Source organism: Lactuca sativa, chromosome 1, assembly GCF_002870075.4.
Source record: "Lactuca sativa cultivar Salinas chromosome 1, Lsat_Salinas_v11, whole genome shotgun sequence".
In the NCBI taxonomy this organism is placed as follows: domain Eukaryota; kingdom Viridiplantae; phylum Streptophyta; class Magnoliopsida; order Asterales; family Asteraceae; genus Lactuca; species Lactuca sativa.
In genome coordinates, this window is record NC_056623.2 from 157,561,108 (window position 1) to 157,586,144 (window position 25,037).

Sequence of the window (25,037 nt, forward strand, 5' to 3'; positions counted from 1 at the left end):
CCATAATTCTTCATCCAATCCGTTCAAGTAATCTTGCATACGATCTGCCCACTGATCGTAATATTCTGGAATAAGCATCGAAATTTTTGTGGATGAACCAAGCAAATGAGAAAATGATGTCATGGAATTCAGATTGAATGACGCCATTGTTGTATGGACAAAAACTTTAAGATGATACGAAAACTTTGAGAATTTTGAAATCAAATTGTATATTTCAAATCAGAATCACACAACGAACACTCGATTCCAAAATATGTTCGCAGAATTAAATCCTAGATTTAGATCAAGAAGAATTTTTCACACTCAAAAAGAACGGAAACTTTTTGAATCAATCAGTAGATTCAAAAATCTTTTTGAACGTAGGAAAATTGGATCACATAAAGGATTCCTGCTCTGATACCAATTAATGAGATTTGGAATCGAGTTTGAATGTAATTCAAGAATGAATTGAGCTCTGATACCAATTGATGAGATTTGGAATCGAGTTTGAATGTAATTCAAGAATGAATTTAGGAAGAGTAATAACGATGAATATGAGAGTAAATAGAATATTTGATCAACTGATATTATGCTTTTGAGTTTACAGATTACAACGAATAAACTGTAAAGACTGAGTGAAAAGCTCTTTCTAATCACTTAGTACAGACTCCTATTTATAGGTGAACAAAAGCATAACAATACTAAGGACTAGACATTAAGACTACTCTTTATAATGCCTTAGTACAAATAACATTACATCCGAAGACTCCTTCTTACGAAGATAAAATATACTTCGTAACAATCTAACTGACTCTTCGACTATTCCAACATTTAAGCCCTAACACAAACCACTACAAAGTTTTCATATAAACATGCTTATGAACTCACCAACATTTTATATGTTGACGCTTTTCAAAATATCTTGTATTCTCAAGCACTCGCTAAACAGGTCGACAACTATAGAAATTGGATTTTGTTGTGTTTTGATATCATCATACATTTGATATTTTTGGGATAATTTTACAAACAAATTCGATGATGTGAACTATGTATGTTGTTATATTTTATGATTGGTGATGATGATGTATATGTTTCAATTATATACACTTATGATGATATTACAAAATAAAGTCACCCGCCCTAGACGTTTCCGCCATTCTGGTTCGGGGGTGTGACATATGAGGTTGATGCGGTCCTACTGTGTGTTGTAGGCGAAGATACCAGGTGCGGGCTGCCAGTAACCCGTAGATACAGAGGCTTTGGATGAGCATTGGGTTGAGGCGGTAGGCAAACAAACCCGGGACACTCAGCCGAGAGATTATGGGCCGAGGGTATTCCAATTTGATGACTGAGGACCCAATATGCACGCTTGTTTGTTCGTTTCGTTGGCTATTTTGGGGGAACACTAAGCTTTGTGCTTACCTAGCTGTTATTGTTTTAAGGTATCATCAGTTCTCGTGAGAAAACGAAGACATGAATGTACACATTCATTAGCATCAATTAAGATTTTGTGTTACTATATTACTTTGATTTTCAACAAATGTGATTTGGACCAAACAATTTTCCGTATACAAATTTTATAACGTGGGGTTTTACCTAAATAAAAACTAAAATATTTGATTGTCAAAATGGGACGTTACATTATCGCCGAATAATAATATGAAACATGAAGGAAGATGAATGTTTGATATGGAGCTTTAAACAAATTAACAAACCCTATTGCTTAAAGGTTTAACCACATCAATAAAATCTATCGTATTCGTATCTAAGATTATTGCTTCTAACACTTGGACATATTTCTTAAAATTAAAAAAATAAAATAAAAATCTTATAGAAGTTAATTTAGTTGGTTCATTTGAGCTGTAAAGTAACATGATTAATTCTGTTTTTATAACAACTATCCACTTAATTTGGAAGGTAAATCAATAAAAAATAAATATTTGTTTACAATTTTGCCTAATATATAGTGTTTTCAAATTTCAAAAATTGAATAAATACTCACTCGAATCTAGAGATCTACTAGATACTTTCTTCCACTGTCAAACAATTTTCAGCGCTTTCTTTCAACTTATGTTGTTTTCGTTATCATCGTTAATCACGTAACTCTGTTACTTAATATTTTTTGTTTTGAAAATAACTGATTAATAATTATGATTTTTGATTATCAAAATTCATTTTATTTTGTAATCGTGGTTTGTATGGATTATAACATATAAAAATAATAAATTAGTTAGGTATTATTGCATTTTTGAGTTTGACATAAATCAAAACCAAAACAAAAATTCTATTTTAGACCAAGTGATTGATTTTTTTACCGAATAAAAAAATAATCAAAAACAACATCGAGCATTTTTTATCTTTTCTCTTTTCTTAATACTAAAAAATAAACAACTACTAAATTAATTCAAGCACCGATTCATAAAAGTTATCTTTTTATTAATTGAATTTCGATTATAGGAAAAGAATTCAAGCACCAATTCATAAAAGTTATATTTTTATTAATTGGATTTTGATTATAGGAACAAAATAATATATAATATAATCTTAATAAAAGAATCCTTAAACCACCACATGTCACTATTTTAAGCCAGTTTCTTGTCACATGTCACTACCACAGCTCGATTTTGAGTCTTTTTCTCGCCTATTGCATTTTGATCCCAAAAACCGTTATGTTATGATTTGAATTTGAATTCAAAGATCATCAATCCCGTTAAATCAGGCACAATCTTTTCCCAAACTGAATCGGATACCCTATGCTTCTATTTACTTTATATATACCTTTAAAAGCATTGATTACGAATTTCATCTTCAACGAAGGTAATCAGCAAAGTATACCCGATTGTTTACCCCTTGATTCCAAAATACCTTGACCCGTTCTGAATATTTCTATATTTAAAATTATATTCATAATTTTATTGTATTATACAAAATATAAAATCATAATTTTCTAACATATTTACAAATACAAATTCTCAATTGGATATTCAAACCATTATGATTTCATAGTTTCATCCTATCATTATATCATTATCAAATTACAGACAAAATAAGTATATTTATAAATTATTTACTTTTTTTTTACCATTGGTCTATAGTTAACTTATAATTTAATTAAAATTTAATTTTACATTTCTTACTCGTAGTGTCCACGAGTTATAACCTAGTACATTAATATAAGCACCATTAGGAGACATCATCAAATCCACAACCCGCTCAATTTCCGTGAAATATTTTGAAATACACGGCCCTTTCCTCGCTGCCTTTTTACACCTTAATTTCTCGATCTCCTACAGAAAAAACAACGAGTAAGCCATAGTCACCTTCTTCTCTCTTCCTTACGATCATCACTGGAGAAAAAGTGCAAAACCACTGCTGGTTGTCCTCTATCACACTCCTTCTAGCGTAAGTTTAACGCTTTTATTTATAATCTGCATAGTTAAACTTTAGTCTTCAGTCTTCTGTTGCGGTGATCATCGTTGTGGTTCTTTTTTGCCATTTTTTTGTTAGCTGCTCTACGTTTGCGATTGTATTGGTTAATAGTTGCTTCAAATTGCAAATTGTTTTTAATGGGTATATGTAGCACCTGTTTCCTGGTATGTATTTTAATCTAAGTATTTTTGCATTTTTTAGCTGGAACTCGGCGAGTTGTAGGCCCGACTCGACGAGTCGATATCCTGGATGAGTCCATATCCTGGACTCGGCGAGTCCGCCATTCTGGATGAAACCCTAATTTCAAACGTTTGCACCTTATTTAAACGCCGTTTTGTGCCTCATAACAGCCCCCATTGCATCCAGAACACCCCTCACGAAGCACAAACCCTTCTTTTAGTAATTTGAGTGCTTTTGGTGCAATTCCTTGAAGTTTTGGAGAAAAGAAGAAGGCAGATCAAGAGGAGAGGAAGAAGATCCAGAATCTTTGTGCCATTTTAGAGCTTCTAGAGGTATTAGACTCGAAACCCTCTCTGTTCCTTCATTATTATCTCATTAAGATCTTAAGATAGTCATTTTAAGGTCTCTTCTAGTCTTGATATTTGAGTAATGACCTTATGGTGTTAAGGGATTTCAGATCTAGGCATGATTGAGCTCTAGGAGCTCGGATCTATTGCCTTTATGAGCCTAACTTGTGTATAAGTCCTAGATCTACTCTTCTAGTCCTTGTTAAGCCTCTTATTTCCCTTTTGATGCATGAATACACGTAAAGTTGGAAACTTTACCTGTAAAAGCTACCCTAAGAACCCAGATCTATGAATGGAATGCATTGGATTCAAGCAGAATCGAGTATATAGTAATTTCATGCATGCGACTCTGCGAGTCGTTCTTTGGACTCGGCGAGTCGATTCGCGAGTTCCTGATTTTCCCCTTTTGATTTACGCTGAGTGGGATCAGTGAGTTTTAAGTGGACTCAGTGAGTCGGAAGCAAGACTCAGTAATGGAGGGACTCGGCGAGTCAATGCCCTGACTCGGCAAGTCCAAGACAATCTTCTTGCCTCAAGAACAGATTCGATGAGTTGATTATACAACTCGACGAGTCGCGGACCAGAGTGTTCATCGGATGAAGATGAACTCGACAAGTTGTTCTTACAACTCGGCGAGTCGAATGAATGACTATTAAATATCTGTATAGAAGGAGAACTCGTCGAGTCAATGCCTAACTCGACGAGTAGGGACGGGAGTGAGGACAATCGACTGGATGGGGACTTAACGAGTTAACGAGCCAACTCGGCGAGTCGGGTCAATTGGAAGTTGACTTTGACTTTGACTTTTGATTTGGTCAGGGTTAAAATGGTCATTTTACCCTAAGGACAGTTAGCAGTGTTTGATTGAGTGTTTCGTGGGAATTACTACCAGAGGATTTCCGGAGCAGCAGCAGCAGACAGATAGTTCCCGTGCAGATCAACAGCTACTTCGAGGTGAGTTACTTTCCAGTAGCGGTGGGTCTATGGCCACAATGCCGGCCCACCAGTAGGAGTTGTATGTTAGATGATTTTGTTTGTGATATCATCTAGGTTTGCTACTACCTGATATGTTATATGCTAGCTTGATGTGTTATAGTAGTAGAGTTCGGTTGTTAGGACCGAAGGGTAGTCAGACACCCCAGATACGTCTGACAGTATGTGATGTCATGATTATATGCTAGCATGATCTGAGATATGTGTTAGGGGTAGTAGGAGGGGATCAGTCCCCGAGTTTAGTTGTTAGGACCGAAGGGTAGTCAGACACCCCAGATATGTCTGATAGTATGTTATGATATGTGATAGTAGTAGTGGTAGGGGGTGAAACAGTCCCCGAGGTTCGGTTGTTAGGACCGAAGGGTGGTCGGCACCCCATAATGGCCGCATGGGTATGACGGCATGTCACAACTGGAAATTTTGTGTCTTGTAAACTATACACTCAAGCTAAAGTGAATCAAAAGCTTAAGAACATGTGTAACACCTATGATTATGACTTCAAAAACTTCAAGTAAATACATCATACAAAGTACTACAAATAGTCATCAAACAATTGGAAACCCTAGAAGTTCTTATTTAGGTACACCTTGGACTAGAACTTCCTTATTGGATCCAAATGGACCAATAAGCTTCCAATTTGACTATCAAGGGCTTAGAACCCTAATTGGGCTCTAATTGGACCCACACTAATTTATTTCAACATTTTGAGCCATGTTGGGCCTAGAATGAAATGAATTAAAAGCTTTGATCCATGAATAACCTAAACTAGTCCAACAAAAATGTAAAAATCCTACCACATTCTTTTAGGCTTAAAACATACCCAAACAAACACTAATATTGGGCTTAGGGGCAAAGGCCCAAAATTTTCCTTTTCTTTCCAAATTCTCGGCCCAAATGCACAAGCCCAAGAGGATGGAAGGGTTGACTTTCAAGTGACACCTCACAATTAACCAAAGGACTTCCATGCAAAGTATCTCACATACCTCCATGCACATCACTTCAAAAATCACTCTCTCCTCTCCTCCCTCTCACTCTCGGCCGAAAACAACACACACACACACTCACAAAAATCCATCCCATTCTCTCTAGAACACTCCTTCCTCCCCACTCCAAAAATCTCGAAAATTAGGAGCTTTCAAGAGGATCTTGCAAGTTAATCATCATCTTAGGTAAGTCTTTACTTATATCCATGATCTAACTACTTCATTCCATCAAAAACCTCTTCTAAATCTATTCCAACTTGTGATCATGCACCTTAGAAGTCACAAAATTCGAGATCTACCAAGGAAGGGAGCTAAGGCCGAAAATCACTTCATTTTCCTTCCATTTTCTTTGCAAAACCGAGCCCCCACACCCAAGGTGAGCTTCATACCCCCTATTTTCTGTTTTATGAGTTTTGTGGGCTGGGGGGGGGGGGGGGGAATACAAGTGAAAGTGTAGATCTATATGTGTTTTGTATGCCTTGTATGATTTCCATGCTTACATGTATGCTTTTGTGTGCTTTAATGTTGGATCTAGCCATAAAACCCCTCAAAACCGAGATATATCTTATGTTAAATGATTTTAGCATCAAATGTATTTCTACATACAAAGTGTTTCAAGAAAAATAGCTAAGTGGTTTAGTAGCAATTTTCCTTAGGCTAAAAACACAAATTTTGGGCCTAAAATGTGAAAAATACAAAATTAAGGGCCCAAATTGACATTTCACAAATTCTGATGGATGAAGTGTGTCAAAACAGTTTCAATAAAACAATTTCTGGAAATAAACTCATTTAGAGGATTAAAAACATAAATTTCAAGCTTAATGGGCTAAAAATGACAATTTCGGCCCAATGAGGCCCATTATGCGAATTTTTCTGTTTTGGAGGGCCAAAACTGTGATTTTCTGTAAAACAGTGGACCATAAGTGATCCAAGTCCTTTTCAAAGGTTTAAAATGCTTTTTAAATTTAAAAAGGACCAAAGTTGCAAAAATTTTACAATTTGGGCCAAAATTGTCAAAATTGCGAAAAGAAGGGTTATAACCGAAAAAACTGAAATTTCAGGGACTTAAGCTGTTTTCTATGAAAAATATGCTGGAAAATATTTATTTCAATAATTTTTGGTGTTAAAATGTCAAGAAAATTGATTTAAGGACCAAACCGGAAAGTATTTAAATCAAGGGTTGAAAAAGTAAATTTTACAAACAAGGAGGGGCTGAAAACAGAAAATTTTCAAGACTAATTCAATACATGCAATTTGACCAAATAATGGTACCACGACTATCGACAAAATACAATACATTACAACACCAAATGTCGTTGTTAAACGAATTGGTTCGGTCTCGAACCAATAAAAAAATCCGAAACTACTAACACGACGACACTATGATACTTCAACACTACGATTCATACAATTAACGATTGGGAATTCATTATACATGCGAGTGTGCACAGACGTCTACGCACCATCTTTGGGCCCCACAAGTGTAAAATCTTGTTCGTTGAGCCTAGCTAGCCCGACGACCTGATCTTAAGGCCCGAAGACTTCAATCTTACGAAGTGTTGGGTTTTACCGATCCGACACAACGTAACCGGACTTTCAATGGCTTGTAGACTACTGGTCCCCAAGGGTCCTTTAGTGTCGCTAGTAGAGTCTGCCTTTTATGCGAGGCGGGTCTGGGACCCCTCGTACCCTTTTATCCCCAACCGGCTAATGGAGTCATCGAGGCCTTCGTGTCCTCTTTCTCTTCGGATGTGGGACTACACGTAGTCAGGACGGTTGGATAACGTGATTAGTACGGACGACGCCTACGGGATCGTTAGTATTGCTATAGACGAGTTGTTTGTGTAACGCGTGTTTGTAGCAGATAATCATGCTCAAAATAATCCAATGTCGTCTGGTAATGATAACTTCATGCGTTGCAATGGTTTCAAAATAAATTCATGGAATTCAAAGAATTAGGAAAACATCGGGTTTTCCTAGGGTTTTTCAATACATACAGATGTGAATTACATACAACTTCAATAAACAATTTTTACAAGTATAGAAACAAACAAACATACTTATGGATCTTCACAACCGTTTTCAAAAGCTTCTCTTTTCAGAAAATATCGGATTTTCTGGTGGTTTTCAAACGATACGAAACATTGTTTTTCAAATACAACTTATGAAGTCACCAACATTCCATATGTTGACGTTTTTCAAAATACTTGTATTCTCAGGGAACCAGTGAATCAAAGGAAATCATGTTCAGTGATGGCTTGCAGTTTATTTATGTACGAATCGAACAATTTATTTTGGGAATGTAATGTTTAAACAATGTACTTCATGTAAACTCTACTGGTTGTACTATATTAATGCATGGTGACGAATGTTGTTACGTTTCATATATATTCAATGTTATGGTATTCAATTGAGTCACGACAGCCCCCGAACGTTTCCGCCGCCTGGTTTGGGGGTGTGACAGGTTGGTATCAGAGCTTTGTTTATAGTGAACTAGCATGTCGAGCCACACATTGATATGCAACTATAAACCAAAAAGAGGGACTAACAGAACTCTGAACAAAACAAGTAAATAAAACACGCTTGCTTGCTTTAGGGATAAGAACCTAACGCCGAACCAAACACGATAATGCTGGTATCTCGGTTAATTCGGGACTGTTCTTAGTGATACCAAGGAGTGAATGTAGCCTGATCAACTGCATTCTCTCCAAAGTAAAACTAACACACGTCTTGATGAGATCGGGATAGCTAGGGAACCTAAAACTATACCCTTTATCACCAACAAGAGAACGTTTGCTTGGTCTGTACAATAGTCATAGCACCTAGGAATAATGTTAGCATATTTACGTACTCGCGCAGACAGCATGGCCGGTTTTCATCACCCTGGAGACCCCTATTTCCCTAATCAGGGAAACAACGGGTGGCTAGAGGAGGAGGAGCCTGAGGAAGAGCAGCAGGGTATCCAGCTTCATCCGGTTCTAGTAGCTCACGGGATATTTGGGGAGGAACCGGAGGAGAATCCGGGGGAAGCACACGGCGTCGGACCCGACGAATATGTAGACACTGACTACGAATTTGGAGAGATCGACGACGACGACGAGGAAGGTCAGGTCGGGGATCAGGACCCCGTCCCACCATGTGAGAACGAGACACAGCCAGATCACCCCGCTCCACCAGTGAATTCCCCAAGAGAGAACCGTTCTCTCGAAGCGGAGATCGCCGCGCTGCGGCAACAGCTGTATGCTATGGAAGCTCGGACGGTGAGAGCAGAGCATGAGAGGGACGAAGTTATTGGAGACATGGCAGAGATGGCGCAGCTACTGGCGCAACATTTCGGCATATGATCTCGGCACCACCTCCAGACGCAACACATCGCGATTAGGGATGGACTTACCATGGTAGGACATTAGGAACTATATTATGTACTTCGGCTCTATGTTTAAGTGACTACACTACTCATGGAGCTGTTATGCTGTCGGATTAGTGTTACTTATGTATGCTCTTACGAGCAAATTTTCTTGTACTAAACGCGGATAATATTAATAAACTTTTATGTGTTTTGCTATGATATTACAAGTTGTTATGTGCTGAGAAGTTATGATTGTATGCTTGATGATAGTAATGTTTAGGTTCGTACCATACATCTAGTTAGTAGGATCACGACTTCACAGAGACCACATACACTCAACATCTTTCCGTTTCATGACAGAAAGATGCCTCGCCGAGCTACTCGCGGAAATCCCGAGCCAACTTCGCCCGAAGTCGACACCACTGCTTTCCAGGCAGCCGTGTCCGCTGCGGTCACCGCAGCTATGGCACAACTTCACCGAGGGAACAACGGAGGAGGCAATGGGCAAGGCTCCGGAAGCTCGAACAACGGGACGAATCAAGGACCCACTAAGACGTGCACCTACAAGGACTTTGCGAACGCTAAACCCCGGACTTTCAACGGCACTGGAGGGGTGATTTCCTTGAAGCGATGGATCGAGAAGGTAGAGTCGGTGTTTGAGATATGCGAATGCCCCGAACAGATGAAGGTGAAGTTCGCGGCCTTCACTTTTGTGGACCAAGCCCTCACTTGGTGGAACGGACATGTGGAAGCTATGACGCTCCCTGTCGCCAACTCTATCCCATGGACAGAAATGAAAGAAATGTTAATGGCTGAGTACTGCCCCCGAGGCGAAATACAAAGGATAGAGCAGGAACTATGGAACCTCACGGTGCAGAATGCGAACATCGACGCCTACATCTCGAGATTCAGCGAATTATCTTTATTGTGCCCGGGTATGATCACGTCAGAAGGAAAGAAGGTTGAACGATTTATCTGGGGACTGACATCCCCCATTCAAGGAAATGTGATAGCTGCGAACCCTGAAACGTTTGACAGTGCGAAGAGATTGGCCAAGAGGTTGTACGATCATAACAACAAAAGGGGTGAGAAGCCAGTAGAGACTGAGAAGAAAAAGGAGGGTGATGGCAGGAGAGGGAAGAACCCCAAGAGGAAGGGGCGTCAGGGCCCCGAGACCTCTAAAAGGTAGCAAACAGTGGCAGTTAACGCTGTCATCGCACCGGTTCCAGCCACACCACATGCTCCAGCCTCAGCTGCTTCAAATGCTTCAAGACCCTACTCCGGTAATCTTCCCAGTTGCAATAAGTGCGGCCTCCACCATCACGGCGAATGCAAGGAACTCCACTGCACCAGTTGCAACCGAAGGGGACACACTGCAAGGTTCTGCAGGACGTACCCTCCTAGGAACTAGAGTCAGGGAAACAACCAGAACAACAACAACAACAACTACCGCAATAACAACAACACCAATGCCGGCGGCAATAATGCAGGGCCTAGCCACACCTGCTTCGGGTGTGGAAGGACGGGGCATTTCCGCCGAGATTGCCCTAACAACAACTCAGGAAACAGAGGAGCAGGAAGAATGCTGACTATGGGTCAGAGTGATGCAGTCCAGGATCCCGCAGTTGTGACCGGTACATTCCTCCTAAACCACACTTATGCATGCATCTTATTTGATACCGGAGCAGAGCGAAGTTTCGTGAGAGAGAAGTTTAAACATTTATTAAAACAACAACCCCAGAAGCTAAACGAAACATATACGGTGGAAATGGCCAATGGGAAAACTGAATCCACTGAGGAGATCTACACTGGATGTACCCTAACCCTTAACCAGCACGTCTTTCGAATAGACCTAATGCCAGTATCAATTAGGAGTTTCGATGTAATTATCGGCATGGATTGGTTAAGCCCCCACCATGCTGAGATTTTGTGCCGCGAGAAGGCCGTTCGCCTTCGTCTTCCGAATCACGAAACCCTAGTGATTTACGGAGACAAACCCAGTACGAATCTTCGCCTCATCTCGTGCATTAAAGCACAAAAACATCTGCGAAAGAACAATTTGGCGTTCTTGGCTCACATAGTGGACATGACCAAAGAAGAAACTAACATCCAAGATATTCCGGTAGCGTGTGAATTCCCGGACGTGTTTCCTGAAGATCTTCCAGGAGTACCCCTAGAGAGACAGGTTGAGTTCCGAATCGACCTTGTTCCAGGAGCGACTCCTCTCGCTAAATCACCATATCGGTTGGCTCCTGCTGAAATGCAGGAATTGTCCAGCCAACTCAGTGAGCTTCTGGATAAGGGATTTATACGACCTAGCTACTCGCCGTGGGGAGCTCCGGTACTCTTTGTCAAAAAGAAGGACGGATCTTTCAGAATGTGCATCGATTACAGAGAGTTGAATAAACTCACTGTTAAAAACCGCTACCCACTCCCACGAATCGATGATCTATTCGACCAGCTCCAAGGAGCTAGTTATTTCTCCAAAATAGATCTACGGTCTGGATACCACCAACTCAAGGTCCGAGAAGAGGATATTCCCAAAACCGCTTTCCGAACCTGCTATGGACATTATGAATTCGTCGTAATGCCCTTCGGTCTAACAAATGCACCTTCCGCATTTATGGACCTAATGAATCGAATCTGTCGACCGTTCCTTGACAACTTCGTCATTGTATTTATCGATGACATCCTCGTCTATTCTCGAAGCAAAGAGGAGCATGGCCAACATCTACGACAAATTCTAGACACTCTGCGATCGGAAAAGCTTTACGCCAAACTCTCCAAGTGTGAGTTCTGGCTTCGGAGTGTGAATTTCCTAGGCCACGTGGTTAGCCAAGACGGAATTCATGTGGACCCCTCTAAGGTCAAAGCTGTGAAAGGATGGGCAACTCCGACTACGCCCACAGAAATTCGTCAGTTCTTAGGCCTAGCAGGCTACTATAGGAGATTCATCCAAAACTTCTCTAAGATCGCCAAGCCGCTTACCTTGCTTACCCAAAAGGGCTTGCCATTCAAGTGGACAGACCGACAAGAGAATGCGTTTCGAACCTTGAAGCAAGCTCTCTGTAGCGCTCCTGTACTATCACTACCTGAAGGAACGGAAGATTTTGTAGTCTACTGTGACGCGTCGAATCAGGGCTTAGGTTGCGTTCTCATGCAACGTGGAAGAGTGATAGCATATGCGTCCCGCCAACTAAAGACGCACGAGGTAAATTACACGACCCATGACCTAGAACTGGGAGCCGTGGTCTTTGCTCTAAAAATTTGGAGGCACTACCTGTACGGTACAAAGTGCACCATCTTCACAGACCACAAGAGCCTCCAGCACATTTTGAATCAGAAGGAGCTGAACATGAGACAGCGAAGATGGGTGGAATTGCTAAACGACTACGAATGCGAGATCAAGTACCATCCAGGTAAGGCCAACGTGGTAGCTGATGCATTAAGTCGGAAGGAGTACACTAATCGCCGTACGAAAACGCACTCGATAACCATTCAATCTCATCTGGCCACTCAAATTGCATCAGTCCAGCCGGAGGCTATGAAAGCGGAAAACAGAACTAGCGAGGCGTTGCGCGGGATGGAAAAGAACCTAGAAGCAAGAGAGAATGGGGTATACTACTTCATGAACCGTATTTGGGTCCCAAAAATCGGAGGATTTAGGGAGACCGTCATGAAGGAAGCCCACAAGACACGATACTCCATTCACCCTGGTTCGGACAAGATGTATTTAGACATTAAACAACACTATTGGTGGCCTAACATGAAGGCGGAAATCGCGACCTATGTTAGTAAGTGCCTTACGTGCGCCAAGGTAAAGGTGGAATACCAGAAACCTTCAGGATTGTTACAGCAACCGGCAATCCCTGAGTGGAAATGGGAGGGGATTTCTATGGACTTCGTGACCAAACTGCCCAAGACGTCGGACGGACTGGACACCATATGGGTAATAATCGATCGACTGACGAAATCTGCCCATTTCCTACCAATCAAAGAGTCCTACAAGATGGAAAGACTGACGCGTTTGTACCTACGAGAAATCGTAAGACTCCATGGAGTGCCAAAATCTATCATCTCGGATAGGGACAGTAGATTCACGTCGCGTTTTTGGCAGTCACTCCACAAGGCAATGGGCACTCATCTCGATATGAGCACCGCATATCACCCACAGACGGACGGTCAAAGTGAACGAACCATTCAAACGCTTGAAGACATGCTTCGTGCATGTGTGATAGACTTTGGAAAGTCTTGGGATACCCACCTACCGTTGATCGAGTTTTCATATAACAATAGTTACCATTCGAGCATCAAGGTGGCTCCTTTCGAAGCACTGTACGGGCGTAAATGTAGATCGCCGCTATGTTGGGCGGAAGTAGGTGACACCCAGCTAGCAAAAACGCATACGTCAAACAGGGCACTAACGGGACCAGAGATCATTCGCGAAACCACAGAAAAGATCGTCCAGATCAAAGCTCGATTACAAGCATCGCGTGATCGACAAAAGAGCTACGCTGATAGACGGCGAAAGCCCTTAGAATTCTAGGTCGGTGACCAAGTATTGTTGAAGGTCTCACCCTGGAAAGGGGTTATACGTTTCGGAAAACGGGGAAAGCTGAACCCGCGATACATTGGACCTTTCGAAATCGTTGCCCGAATAGGCCCGGTAGCCTACAGACTACAACTACCCGCGGAGCTAAACGGTGTACACCCCGTGTTCCATGTCTCAAACCTAAAGAAGTGCCTATCAGACGAAACCCTTGTCATTCCGCTTGACGAAATCGAAATCAATGAGAATCTCCTGTTCGTCGAAGAACCAATCGAAATCATGGACAAGGAGGTGAAGCGTACTAAACAGAGCCGCATCCCAATCGTGAAGGTACGGTGGAACGCGAAGCGTGGGCCAGAATTCACTTGGGAACGCGAAGATCAAATGAAACAAAAGTACCCTCACCTATTTTAGCATTCTCAAATCTAGCTTTCAAACAGAATTTCGGGACGAAATTCCCTCTAACGGGGGGATGATGTCACAACTGGAAATTTTGTGTCTTGTAAACTATACACTCAAGCTAAAGTGAATCAAAAGCTTAAGAACATGTGTAACACCTATGATTATGACTTCAAAAACTTCAAGTAAATACATCATACAATGTACTACAAATAGTCATCAAACAATTGGAAACCCTAGAAGTTCTTATTTAGGTACACCTTGGACTAGAACTTTCTTATTGGATCCAAATGGACCAATAAGCTTCCAATTTGACTATCAAGGGCTTAGAACCCTAATTGGGCTCTAATTTGACCCACACTAATTTATTTCAACATTTTGGGCCATGTTGGGCCTAGAATGAAATGAATTAAAAGCTTTGATCCATGAATAACCTAAACTAGTCCAACAAAAATGTAAAAATCCTACCACATTCTTTTAGGCTTAAAACATACCCAAACAAACACTAATATTGGGCTTAGGGGCAAAGGCCCAAATTTTTCCTTTTCTTTCCAAATTCTCGGCCCAAATGCACAAGCCCAAGAGGATGGAAGGGTTGACTTTCAAGTGACACCTCACAATTAACCAAAGGACTTCCATTCAAAGTATCTCACATACCTCCATGCACATCACTTCAAAAATCACTCTCTCCTCTCCTCCCTCTCACTCTCGGCCGAACACAACACACACTCACTCACAAAAATCCATCCCATTCTCTCTAGAACACTCAAGAACACTCCTTCCTCCCCACTCCAAAAATCTCGAAAATTAGGAGCTTTCAAGAGGATCTTGCAAGTTAATCATCATCTTAGGTAAGTCTTTACTTATATCCATGATCTAACTACTTCATTCCATCAAAAACCTCTTCTAAATCTATTCCAACTTGTGATCATGCACCTTAGAAGTCACAAAATTCGAGATCTACCAAGGAAGGGAGCTAAGGCTGAAAATCACTTCATTTTCCTTCCATTTTCTTTGCAAAACCGAGCCCCCACACCCAAGGTGAGCTTCATACCCCCTATTTTCTGTTTTATGAGTTTTGTGGGGGGGGGGGGGGAATACAAGTGAAAGTGTAGATCTATATGTGTTTTGTATGCCTTGTATGATTTCCATGCTTACATGTATGCTTTTGTGTGCTTTAATGTTGGATCTAGCCATAAAACCCCTCAAAACCGAGATATATCTTATGTTAAATGATTTTAGCATCAAATGTATTTCTACATACAAAGTGTTTCAAGAAAAATAGCTAAGTGGTTTAGTAGCAATTTTCTTTAGGCTAAAAACACAAATTTTGGGCCTAAAATGTGAAAAATACAAAATTAAGGGCCCAAATTGACATTTCACAAATTATGATGGATGAAGTGTGTCAAAACAGTTTCAATAAAACAATTTCTGGAAATATACTCATTTAGAGGATTAAAAACATAAATTTCAAGCTTAATGGGCTAAAAATGACAATTTCGGCCCAATGAGGCCCATTATGCGAATTTTTCTGTTTTGGAGGGCCAAAACTGTGATTTTCTGTAAAACAGTGGACCATAAGTGATCCAAGTCCTTTTCAAAGGTTTAAAATGCTTTTTAAATTTAAAAAGGACCAAAGTTGCAAAAATTTTACAATTTGGGCCAAAATTGTCAAAATTGCGAAAAGAAGGGTTATAACCGAAAAAACTGAAATTTCAGGGACTTAAGCTGTTTTCTATGAAAAATATGCTGGAAAATATTTATTTCAATAATTTTTGGTGTTAAAATGTCAAGAAAATTGATTTAAGGACCAAACCGGAAAGTATTTAAATCAAGGGTTGAAAAAGTAAATTTTACAAACAAGGAGGGGCTGAAAACAGAAAATTTTCAAGACTAATTCAATACATGCAATTTGACCAAATAATGGTACCACGACTATCGACAAAATACAATACATTACAACACCAAAAGTCGTTAAACGAATTGGTTCGGTCTCGAACCAATAAAAAAATCCGAAACTACTAACACGACGACACTATGATACTTCAACACTACGATTCATACAATTAACGATTGGGAATTCATTATACATGCGAGTGTGCACAGACGTCTATGCACCATCTTTGGGCCCCACAAGTGTAAAATCTTGTTCGTTGAGCCTAGCTAGCCCGACGACCTGATCTTAAGGCCCGAAGACTTCAATCTTACGAAGTGTTGGGTTTTACCGATCCGACACGACGTAACCGGACTTTCAATGGCTTGTAGACTACTGGTCCCCAAGGGTCCTTTAGTGTCGCTAGTAGAGTCTGCCTTTTATGCGAGGCGGGTCTGGGACCCCTCGTACCCTTTTATCCCCAACCGGCTAATGGAGTCATCGAGGCCTTCGTGTCCTCTTTCTCTTCGGATGTGGGACTACACGTAGTCAGGACGGTTGGATAACGTGATTAGTACGGACGACGCCTACGGGATTGTTAGTATTGCTATAGACGAGTCGTTTGTGTAACGCGTGTTTGTAGCAGATAATCATGCTCAAAATAATCCAATGTCGTCTGGTAATGATAACTTCATGCGTTGCAATGGTTTCAAAATAAATTCATGGAATTCAAAGAATTAGGAAAACATCGGGTTTTCCTAGGGTTTTTCAATACATACATATGCGAATTACATACAACTTCAATAAACAATTTTTACAAGTATAGAAACAAACAAGCATACTTATGGATCTTCACAACCGTTTTCAAAAGCTTCTCTTTTCAGAAAATATCGGATTTTCTGGTGGTTTTCAAACGATACGAAACATTGTTTTTCAAATACAACTTATGAACTCACCAACATTCCATATGTTGACGTTTTTCAAAATACTTGTATTCTTAGGGAACCAGTGAATCAAAGGAAATCATGTTCAGTGATGGCTTGCAGTTTATTTATGTACGAATCGAACAATTTATTTTGGGAATGTAATGTTTAAACAATGTACTTCATGTAAACTCTACTGGTTGTACTATATTAATGCATGGTGACGAATGTTGTTACGTTTCATATATATTCAATGTTATGGTATTCAATTGAGTCACGACAGCCCCCGAACGTTTCCGCCGCCTGGTTTGGGGGTGTGACAGGTCAAGGTGGGTTGCACTTGATCCTACATCGGCTTGGAAGGAGAACGAAACATCTCCTTATAAGGGGTGTGGATACCTTCCTTGTCACAACGTGTTTTAAAGCCGTGAGGGCAGCAGATCCCATAAGAACTCTGCAGTTAAGCGTGCTCGGGCGGGGGTAGTACCAGGATGGGTGACCCCCTGGGAAGTCCTCGTGCCGAGTGCCCCAAAGCGGACAATATTGTGATACGTGCCAGAGGGGGATGTTACAAATGGTATCAGAGCTAGGGCACGGGTCGATGTGTTCGACAGGGACGTCGAACCCTATAATGGGGGGTGAAGGTTGGTTGCACCTGATCCTACATCGGCTTGGAAGGAGAACGAAACATCTCCTTATAAGGGGTGTGGATACCTTCCTTGTCACAACACGTTTTAAAGCCGTGAGGGCAGCAGATCCCATAAGAACTCTGCAGTTAAGCGTGCTCGGGCGGGGGTAGTACCAGGATGGGTGACCCCCTGGGAAGTCCTCGTGCCGAGTGGCCCAAAGCGGACAATATTGTGATACGTGCCAGAGGGGGATGTTACACGGCACCCCTGAATGGCCGCACGGGTAGGTCGGCACCCTAGAATGGCCGTACCGGGTAGGTCGGGCACCCCAGAAATGCCTGACAAGTATGGTATGATATATGATTGTACTGTAGGTTATATGATTGTATGGTATGTGGTATGTTGGGGGAACTCACTAATGGCCGCACGGGTAGGTCGGCACCCTAGAATGGCCGTACCGGGTAGGTCGGGCACCCCAGAAATGCCTGACAAGTATGGTATGATATATGATTGTACTGTAGGTTATATGATTGTATGGTATGTGGTATGTTGGGGGAACTCACTAAGCTTCGTGCTTACATTTTTCAGTTTTGGTTTCATGTACCTCTTCGTCGAAGGGGAAGGAGCTGGCGCGGTAGCGATACATCATACACATACACTGTTTCCGCCTTACGAGATTGTTCTGGGATTTGTACTCTAATATTTAGTTGATTTCGTATTTTGGTTTTCAAACACGATATATGATTGTGGAATGATTTGATCAGACAATGTTTTATTTACAAATACTTTCCAAAGTATTGATTTAAAATGAAATTTTTAAACGTCAAAATTGGGTCGTTACAGTATAACCTTTGTCGACATTGTAGACATTTTAGGGTTCCTACTGCAATAAATTTCACGCCTACAACTCGGCATATAATTGGATTACAATGTGTTTTAAAAGTACTCAATCGTTATTTATTCACAATTATGCTTCCAAAGGATTTAAACCAAAAAAGGCTCTTACTTTATTTTTTATTGTGTATATGCAATTTTTATTGTGTTCTTATAATTTTTTTAAACATTTTTTTCTCAAGTGGTATTTTGTTTCGTTATTTATTCTTACAATTGTGCAAATTGCTTTAATATACTTTATTTGGGTTTGATTTGTTTTCCTAATCAATGCAATGGTAAGGATTACCAAAAAAAAAATAGAAAATGCTATATGTTTACATGTTTACAGGTGCTTACACCCTCTGAACATTGATGACTGATATTATGTTGAATATGATAAATACTTTATTTGAGGTTGCTAACATTGATTATGACTATCGAAAAATTGTAATAATCTGATTGGTCCTTTTTCTTTAGTGATTACTGATATTATGTTGAATATGATAAATAGTTGGGGAGTGATGTACATGTGCCCAAGATGATCATATTCAAAGACTAAGAGACTAAGGGTTGCAATATTGTATGTATTTTTGATATTTTTGGTTTGTGTAAAACCCCATTTTCATTCACAATTTGCTTAAATATGCTCTGTTTTCTCTTGGTAGGTGTTGATAAGCTGGATGGACATTTATCAACAAGAAGCATACAAGTCTTCAGGTGCGCATCTAGTTTGAGCGGCTTGTATATCTTGGGGTGATTCAAGTGTGCAACATGAACAAATCCATGATTGTGGGAAGTGGGGTGTGGCAATGAGATTGGTGTCAAAATCCGTCAATATGTGAACATGTTGTTAAGGTTGGATCCTAGTGTTAGTGGATTTAAATATGTAAAAATCCTTTGGAAATTAATTAAAGGATTTCGTTATTTGGATATATTAAGTGCAAAAATTGAAATGTAACAATTGTAAAGAGTAACTGACTTGGTATTGGGTTTGTAGATTTAACAGAAAAAAATATAAAACAGTCGCTGAAAAGACCCGATTGCATAAATAAAAAATGGGCTATATGATCAAACAAGATTTACCTCTGACTTGCATGATAAAACCCGGTTGTATGCATGCGAACCGGGTTGTATTAGCTTAATAAGTCCCAGTTTTAAAAGGCGGGCTCTATTCGATTTTACTTATAAGATGCACCCCATAAAAGAGCCGGGTTCTTTATAGTATTTAACCGGGTCCTTTTAGCATTTTTTTAGTAGTGTAGGTATGTTAGGTAAGTTGCCTTCATAAACAAAATATATTCCTTCATAGATATTTCCCTCACTCATGTCTTCACGAATTCCTACCGAGGGTATTGTTATCAAAATTTGTATAAGAATTTATAGACTAGGCTTGGTCGTACAGTCATAATGGAATGTTTGATTAAGTAGATATGTGAATCCTATATAATATTTGATTTTGATGTAAATTTTGGTGGACATTATTGTGCTATCGAGATTCTAGCAGAGGTAATACACGAGTCCGGCTTAACAATATTGGTCACGTAAAATGGGCAAGGCTTTATTCCGTAAAACCCAGAATATAATAAATAATGATATTCATGATGAAATCAAATTAACGACCGTTGCACGAGAATTACTGATAACTTTGCTCATTAAGGTTATCTGTGAAACCATACAAAGCATGTATGCTCAGCGCAGGACCATGGAGGTAAACAAACATATATACCTATATAATTGTTACCAAAAAATAAATAACTACTTTTTTTAGCGTTAAATGAAAACAATGAAAATATCATTATGCAAGAACCATATTGGTTGCACTAAACACTTATGAAAAAATGATGCTTCATAAGAGAATGAACAAATATTTAACATGCGATGAAACAAACATTTGCAACAATATTTTTGGCGTGCAAGATTCTACAAGGAGTATTGTTATAGATATCAATCACATTAGTTGTACATGTTGGAAATAGTGAAAAAGTGGTATACCTTGAGGGCATGCCATTGCAGCATCGTGATGTGTAATAGTTACATAAAGTGTCAAGTTTACGTATATTTTACAGTATATCAAGTTGCATGCGAAACATGAAAAGCGCATCCTCTACCACATCTAAATAAGTGATAATACCAACAAAGTGGATGATCATTTACACCCTACAATTTAGGAATCAAGTAATGGTTGGACTTTTCATTCACATGAACATGTATTTGCTTTTATGAATTCAAGTACAATGTTATTTCATATCCACTAGCTTCTAAAATAAAAACATACATATTAAATTAAAGGGACATTCTAGTAGCTTGAAAACCAATAAACATCATAGTCAGGTATATTATGGAGGAAATAACAATGACCGGAATTTGTTGTTGACTTCTAATCCCCAATGATCTGCCACCACTAATCTGACTGGGGGTTACAGCTTCACCGCTACTGCTACTTGAGTTGGAGGAGACTTGTACAATTGAAAAACCTAACAACATATTGAACAACAACATAATTTAATATTTTTTTTCATGTCTATTAAATAGAACTTATTCATTTCTTTAATATATAAACTCACAATCATAACGTGCCCATCCGATCCGTTGAGCATCCAAATCATAAACAATAAACTTGTCCTTAAGAACAAGGTCTGATCAATAACCAATAACAGAGTGAAAAAATGAAAATAAAAATAATGCAGTGTCAATTTATAATTTATACCTCCTAAAATAGTGATTCCTTTCTGGTGACTCCTCTGAAAGCCCATGCACCACACCTCAGCCCCACTCTATTGTAATCAAGATTCAAGTAAATATAATTCAATTAGGCTGCATTTTTTACACAAGCTATCTAGGACTATTTTTGCCACAATGATATAGGTCCCAACCCCCATCACATCAAACACAATACAACTAGTTTTGCTTTATCTTGTCCAACTTATCAAATACGGGTTTAACATAATGTCATATAACATACCTTGGAGCTTTGGTGAGAAAGGTAGTCTTGAGGTCTTAAATGCATTGAAGCACCCCCGACAAAGTTCAAACTTACGATGGGAAATATATTAGATACACTGAAATAATGATAAAAGGTAATTAATAAAAAAAAATAAAAGCATTTATCAAATCAAATGATGCAACTAAGGATTAACACTCATTTACTCTCAAAAACTAGATTAGAAATTTAAGGGTATACGTATGACATTTTGTAGCATTTGAAGTCTAAAACCGTTGTAGAGAACTAAACATGAACCAATGGACATTTAACTAGTAAGGACAAAAAAGGAAGGAATATAAGTCTCAATTTAACTACAAAATATTTTTTAGGTTGTAAACCTTGAAGTAATTGAATAGCAAGTATTTCCGTTTGATGTATGTGGTTGTACGGACAGTGAAACCGACTTTGTGATCTGCATCAACAGAAGTAATACCGACATTTAGATTACAAAAAATATGTTTGCCCATTAGTCAAGCATCTTAAATGCCTTCAACGATGTCACATTAACAAACAAAAATGTAATTTTATAAAGTTTTGTTGATAGAATTATAATATCGTACTTACTGCATCTACAAAAGGGGTGTAAGCCTCTTCCGTGAGGTATGCCAAAGTTGTTCCTGAATCAACAATTGTTCCTGCTTTATCATCATTTATTGCAAATACCGATGGATCAATTGACAACATTTTATCATTGACCGAAATACTTTGCAAATTTATACTATAATACCCCCTGCAAACGTACATAGAATGAAATTAGAGATAGTTTTTCTTTTGACTTAATGGACTCAATGGTAAAAGATATATAAAGGATTCCTTTTAACTTAATGCAGAAAGAAAACTTACTGTGATTTAACAAATGGAGTAAATACTATATATGGCACCATTGGTTGACCAATAACCAAAAGCCCACCTCCATCAGCAAGACAATGTGCGAAGGAATTAGGAGTAATCCCTTGCGAAGAAAGTTGGGATATGATAGACCTACCTTGCTGACCTAATCCCAAAATCCCATCAAGTGCGCTATCAGGTGTGGTTAAGACCCCCGATTCAATTGTGCCACAACTGTTGCATAATTCAAAATATCAACGGTCTTATTTAAAGAGAGTGAAATGGTTCGGTCACTCTGGAAAAGCAGGAAGCGAAAGGGAATTCTATAAAAAAAATGATAGCTTACCCAAATACAATTGAAGCTGAAGTATTTGATAATTCTGTTTCGGTACCACTAACAATAATCTTAAAATGCATCAAGTCAGATACATAATGACCAGATGTTGCACTATCATCTCCATATTGAATTGTGTAAGTGCAATGATTATTCAAACATGAGCTAGAATCATACGTTTGACTCGCTTGAGGACATCTTTGGTCTGAACATGAGATTGGAGAAGATGTTGATGAGCTTGAAGGGTCATACAATGTAATAGGAATCTGTTCAATAAAAGAAAAAATCATGTACATTGTACAAATACTAGTTAATTCACAAAAGTCACATCTTATAAAAAACGAAATATAAGAAACGATGAGCTTACGTTAAATCCACTTGATGTTGGGCAATCATTGCACGGTCTGCAACTAACCCATGACACGTCACTTCCGGTGTCAATTTGTAAATAATAGTCTTTTGAAGGAGTTCCCAGTTTTACTTTTGTGTAATACAACCTACAAGAAGAAGTTCAAGTTCACCCAATGATGATCATAAATCTGTAATTCCAGAAATTTTAAAATGAAAAACCAAAGTTAAAGGAAGTTCGTGTACCCAGCAACACGAAGATCATAACTTCCTTCAGCAACAAACCCAATAACCCCTTTTGGAGAGGTATCCTTCAGTAACATCCTACCGTGTCTCAAAATGTCTCTATATCTAAGTTCACTCAACTTAATTCTATGCTTCACCGAAAAAGCTCTTTCCAGAGTGAGAATCGCCGGAAACCCAGAAACCGCCTGCAGCAACACAACGACGCCTAGTAATGTTGAAATAACCGCATTTCTGGCAGTAATATAAACCGTCGACATTTCTTATCTGTCTTCTTTCTATTCTTCCTTTGTATCAAAGTATCTGACAAATAACTTCGTAGGGATATTCCCTGTAATTTTTAAAATAAGTTACCGAAGTGATCGCTCATCAGTGGTTTAACTTACAGGTTTAGAACAACATGCATGCATTGGTGGTTATAAGGAAATAAACACATAGACTACTCAACTACTTTAAACAAAAACTATTGCTACATTATTTACTTCACTTTTTTCCATATATCACTCTTACATTTACTAAAAACGTAACACATATTTATATTAAGTATTTGAATTTACTAAAAATGTTACACGTATATATAAATTATAGAAATACTTAAGACCTAAGATAACTTAACGACCAAGCATGTAACGAATGCTAGTTATTTAGTCATGACATATTGCTCCAAAACTTGCCAATGTGACCTTTTAATCATCACTTTTAAAGCATTCTATGGTTTCTTTATGGTATCAGGGGCGGTCTAAACATGATTGGGACCGGGTGTACAAATAAAAGACCCCGTAAATTTGAGTTTAATTTAGGGCAAAACCATAACATGCACTATAGTTTGCCCAAAATCCGGTCGTATTTTATTTTGTTCTAAAAACAATGCTACTGTTTAATAAAATAAATAAATAAATAAATAAATAAAAATAAAAATAAAAAAACTAAACTATACTAATAACAAGATAATGTGACAAGCAATAAAGCCACAAAAATTTACCACAAAAATTTACCATAAAAACAATGCTACTGTTATACGTGATTTGTTTCTTTAACATAAAAAAAAAAAAAAAAAAAAAAAAAAAAAAAAAAAAAAAAGTAATTGAGGTATGACTGTATGAGGGCTAGTTACCAAGAGGATAAGAAATTAGTTTTTATTATTATAGAGAAAATGAATGGGTGATGATATTGCCACCGTACTTTTTGATGACTCCACTGAAAGTCTATTAAGATTGACAATTATGCCCCTGTTAACTTAAGAGAGAAATATTAATCTTTTTTTTTTCAAAAAACCCAAACACCTGAAAACTCCAAACCACACTCAACAAACCTACAATTAATTCTTTTTCATTTGGTGTTGCCTCCTCGGCCACCACCATCCGATGGTGAACATGGTGGATGATGCTGGTGGAGCTTCTTATTTTATTCCATTCATGTACACAAACATAGCAGGGAGTGAGAGGGGTTACATAAATCGAGGTGATATGTAAAATAGACACAACCAAGAAACACAACAAGCATCAACAAGATTGGGTTTCCATGCAGATATAGTCTGTAAGCACATGAGGAAGTAACCTGATCATCTGAAACAAGACGTTTTGATCTAACATCTCTCCAATTCAACAAAAATCTAGCCACCCCCACTTCATAGATGCAAAAATCAGCTTCAAATTCATGAAAAAAAAAAGGTTAAAACAACAAGTCACAATTACGGGAAAAGACGAGAAAATTGGTGAGAGATACTTACAGAATATCCGCGTGTTGAATATCAGCTTCCCATGAACACCAAATTCTCAACACTGGTTTTGATGGA

General features: G+C 38.8%; 1 protein-coding gene and 1 pseudogene across 1 annotated transcript; one reads left to right on the plus strand and one right to left on the minus strand.

The window, feature by feature from the left end:
- Positions 1 to 17,729: 17,729 nt before the first annotated feature.
- Positions 17,730 to 17,847, plus strand: LOC111879346 (5S ribosomal RNA; annotated as a pseudogene).
- A 2,853-nt stretch (positions 17,848 to 20,700) lies between these two features.
- On the minus strand, positions 20,701 to 23,502 carry LOC111879344 (aspartic proteinase 36). The gene is made up of 10 exons (XM_023875786.3): positions 23,246 to 23,502; positions 23,019 to 23,148; positions 22,664 to 22,917; positions 22,333 to 22,551; positions 22,054 to 22,219; positions 21,828 to 21,901; positions 21,469 to 21,565; positions 21,214 to 21,280; positions 21,071 to 21,142; positions 20,701 to 20,980 (listed from the first exon to the last, which is right to left on the minus strand). The coding sequence occupies exons 1-10, from the start codon at positions 23,500 to 23,502 to the stop codon at positions 20,790 to 20,792; spliced, it is 1,527 nt and encodes a 508-aa protein (XP_023731554.1). The 3' UTR covers positions 20,701 to 20,789.
- Positions 23,503 to 25,037: the final 1,535 nt, after the last annotated feature.

Excerpts from the sequence above, each read along its gene's own strand:
- LOC111879344 (XM_023875786.3), bottom strand. The coding sequence starts at position 23,502 with ATGTCGACGGTTTATATTACTGCCAGAAATGCGGTTATTTCAACATTA. Across the intron at positions 22,220-22,332 it reads ACTCCATTTGTTAAATCACA|GGGGTATTATAGTATAAATT; the intron begins GTAAGTTTTCTT and ends GTACGTTTGCAG. Across the intron at positions 21,281-21,468 it reads TTTCTCACCAAAGCTCCAAG|AGTGGGGCTGAGGTGTGGTG; the intron begins GTATGTTATATG and ends TGATTACAATAG.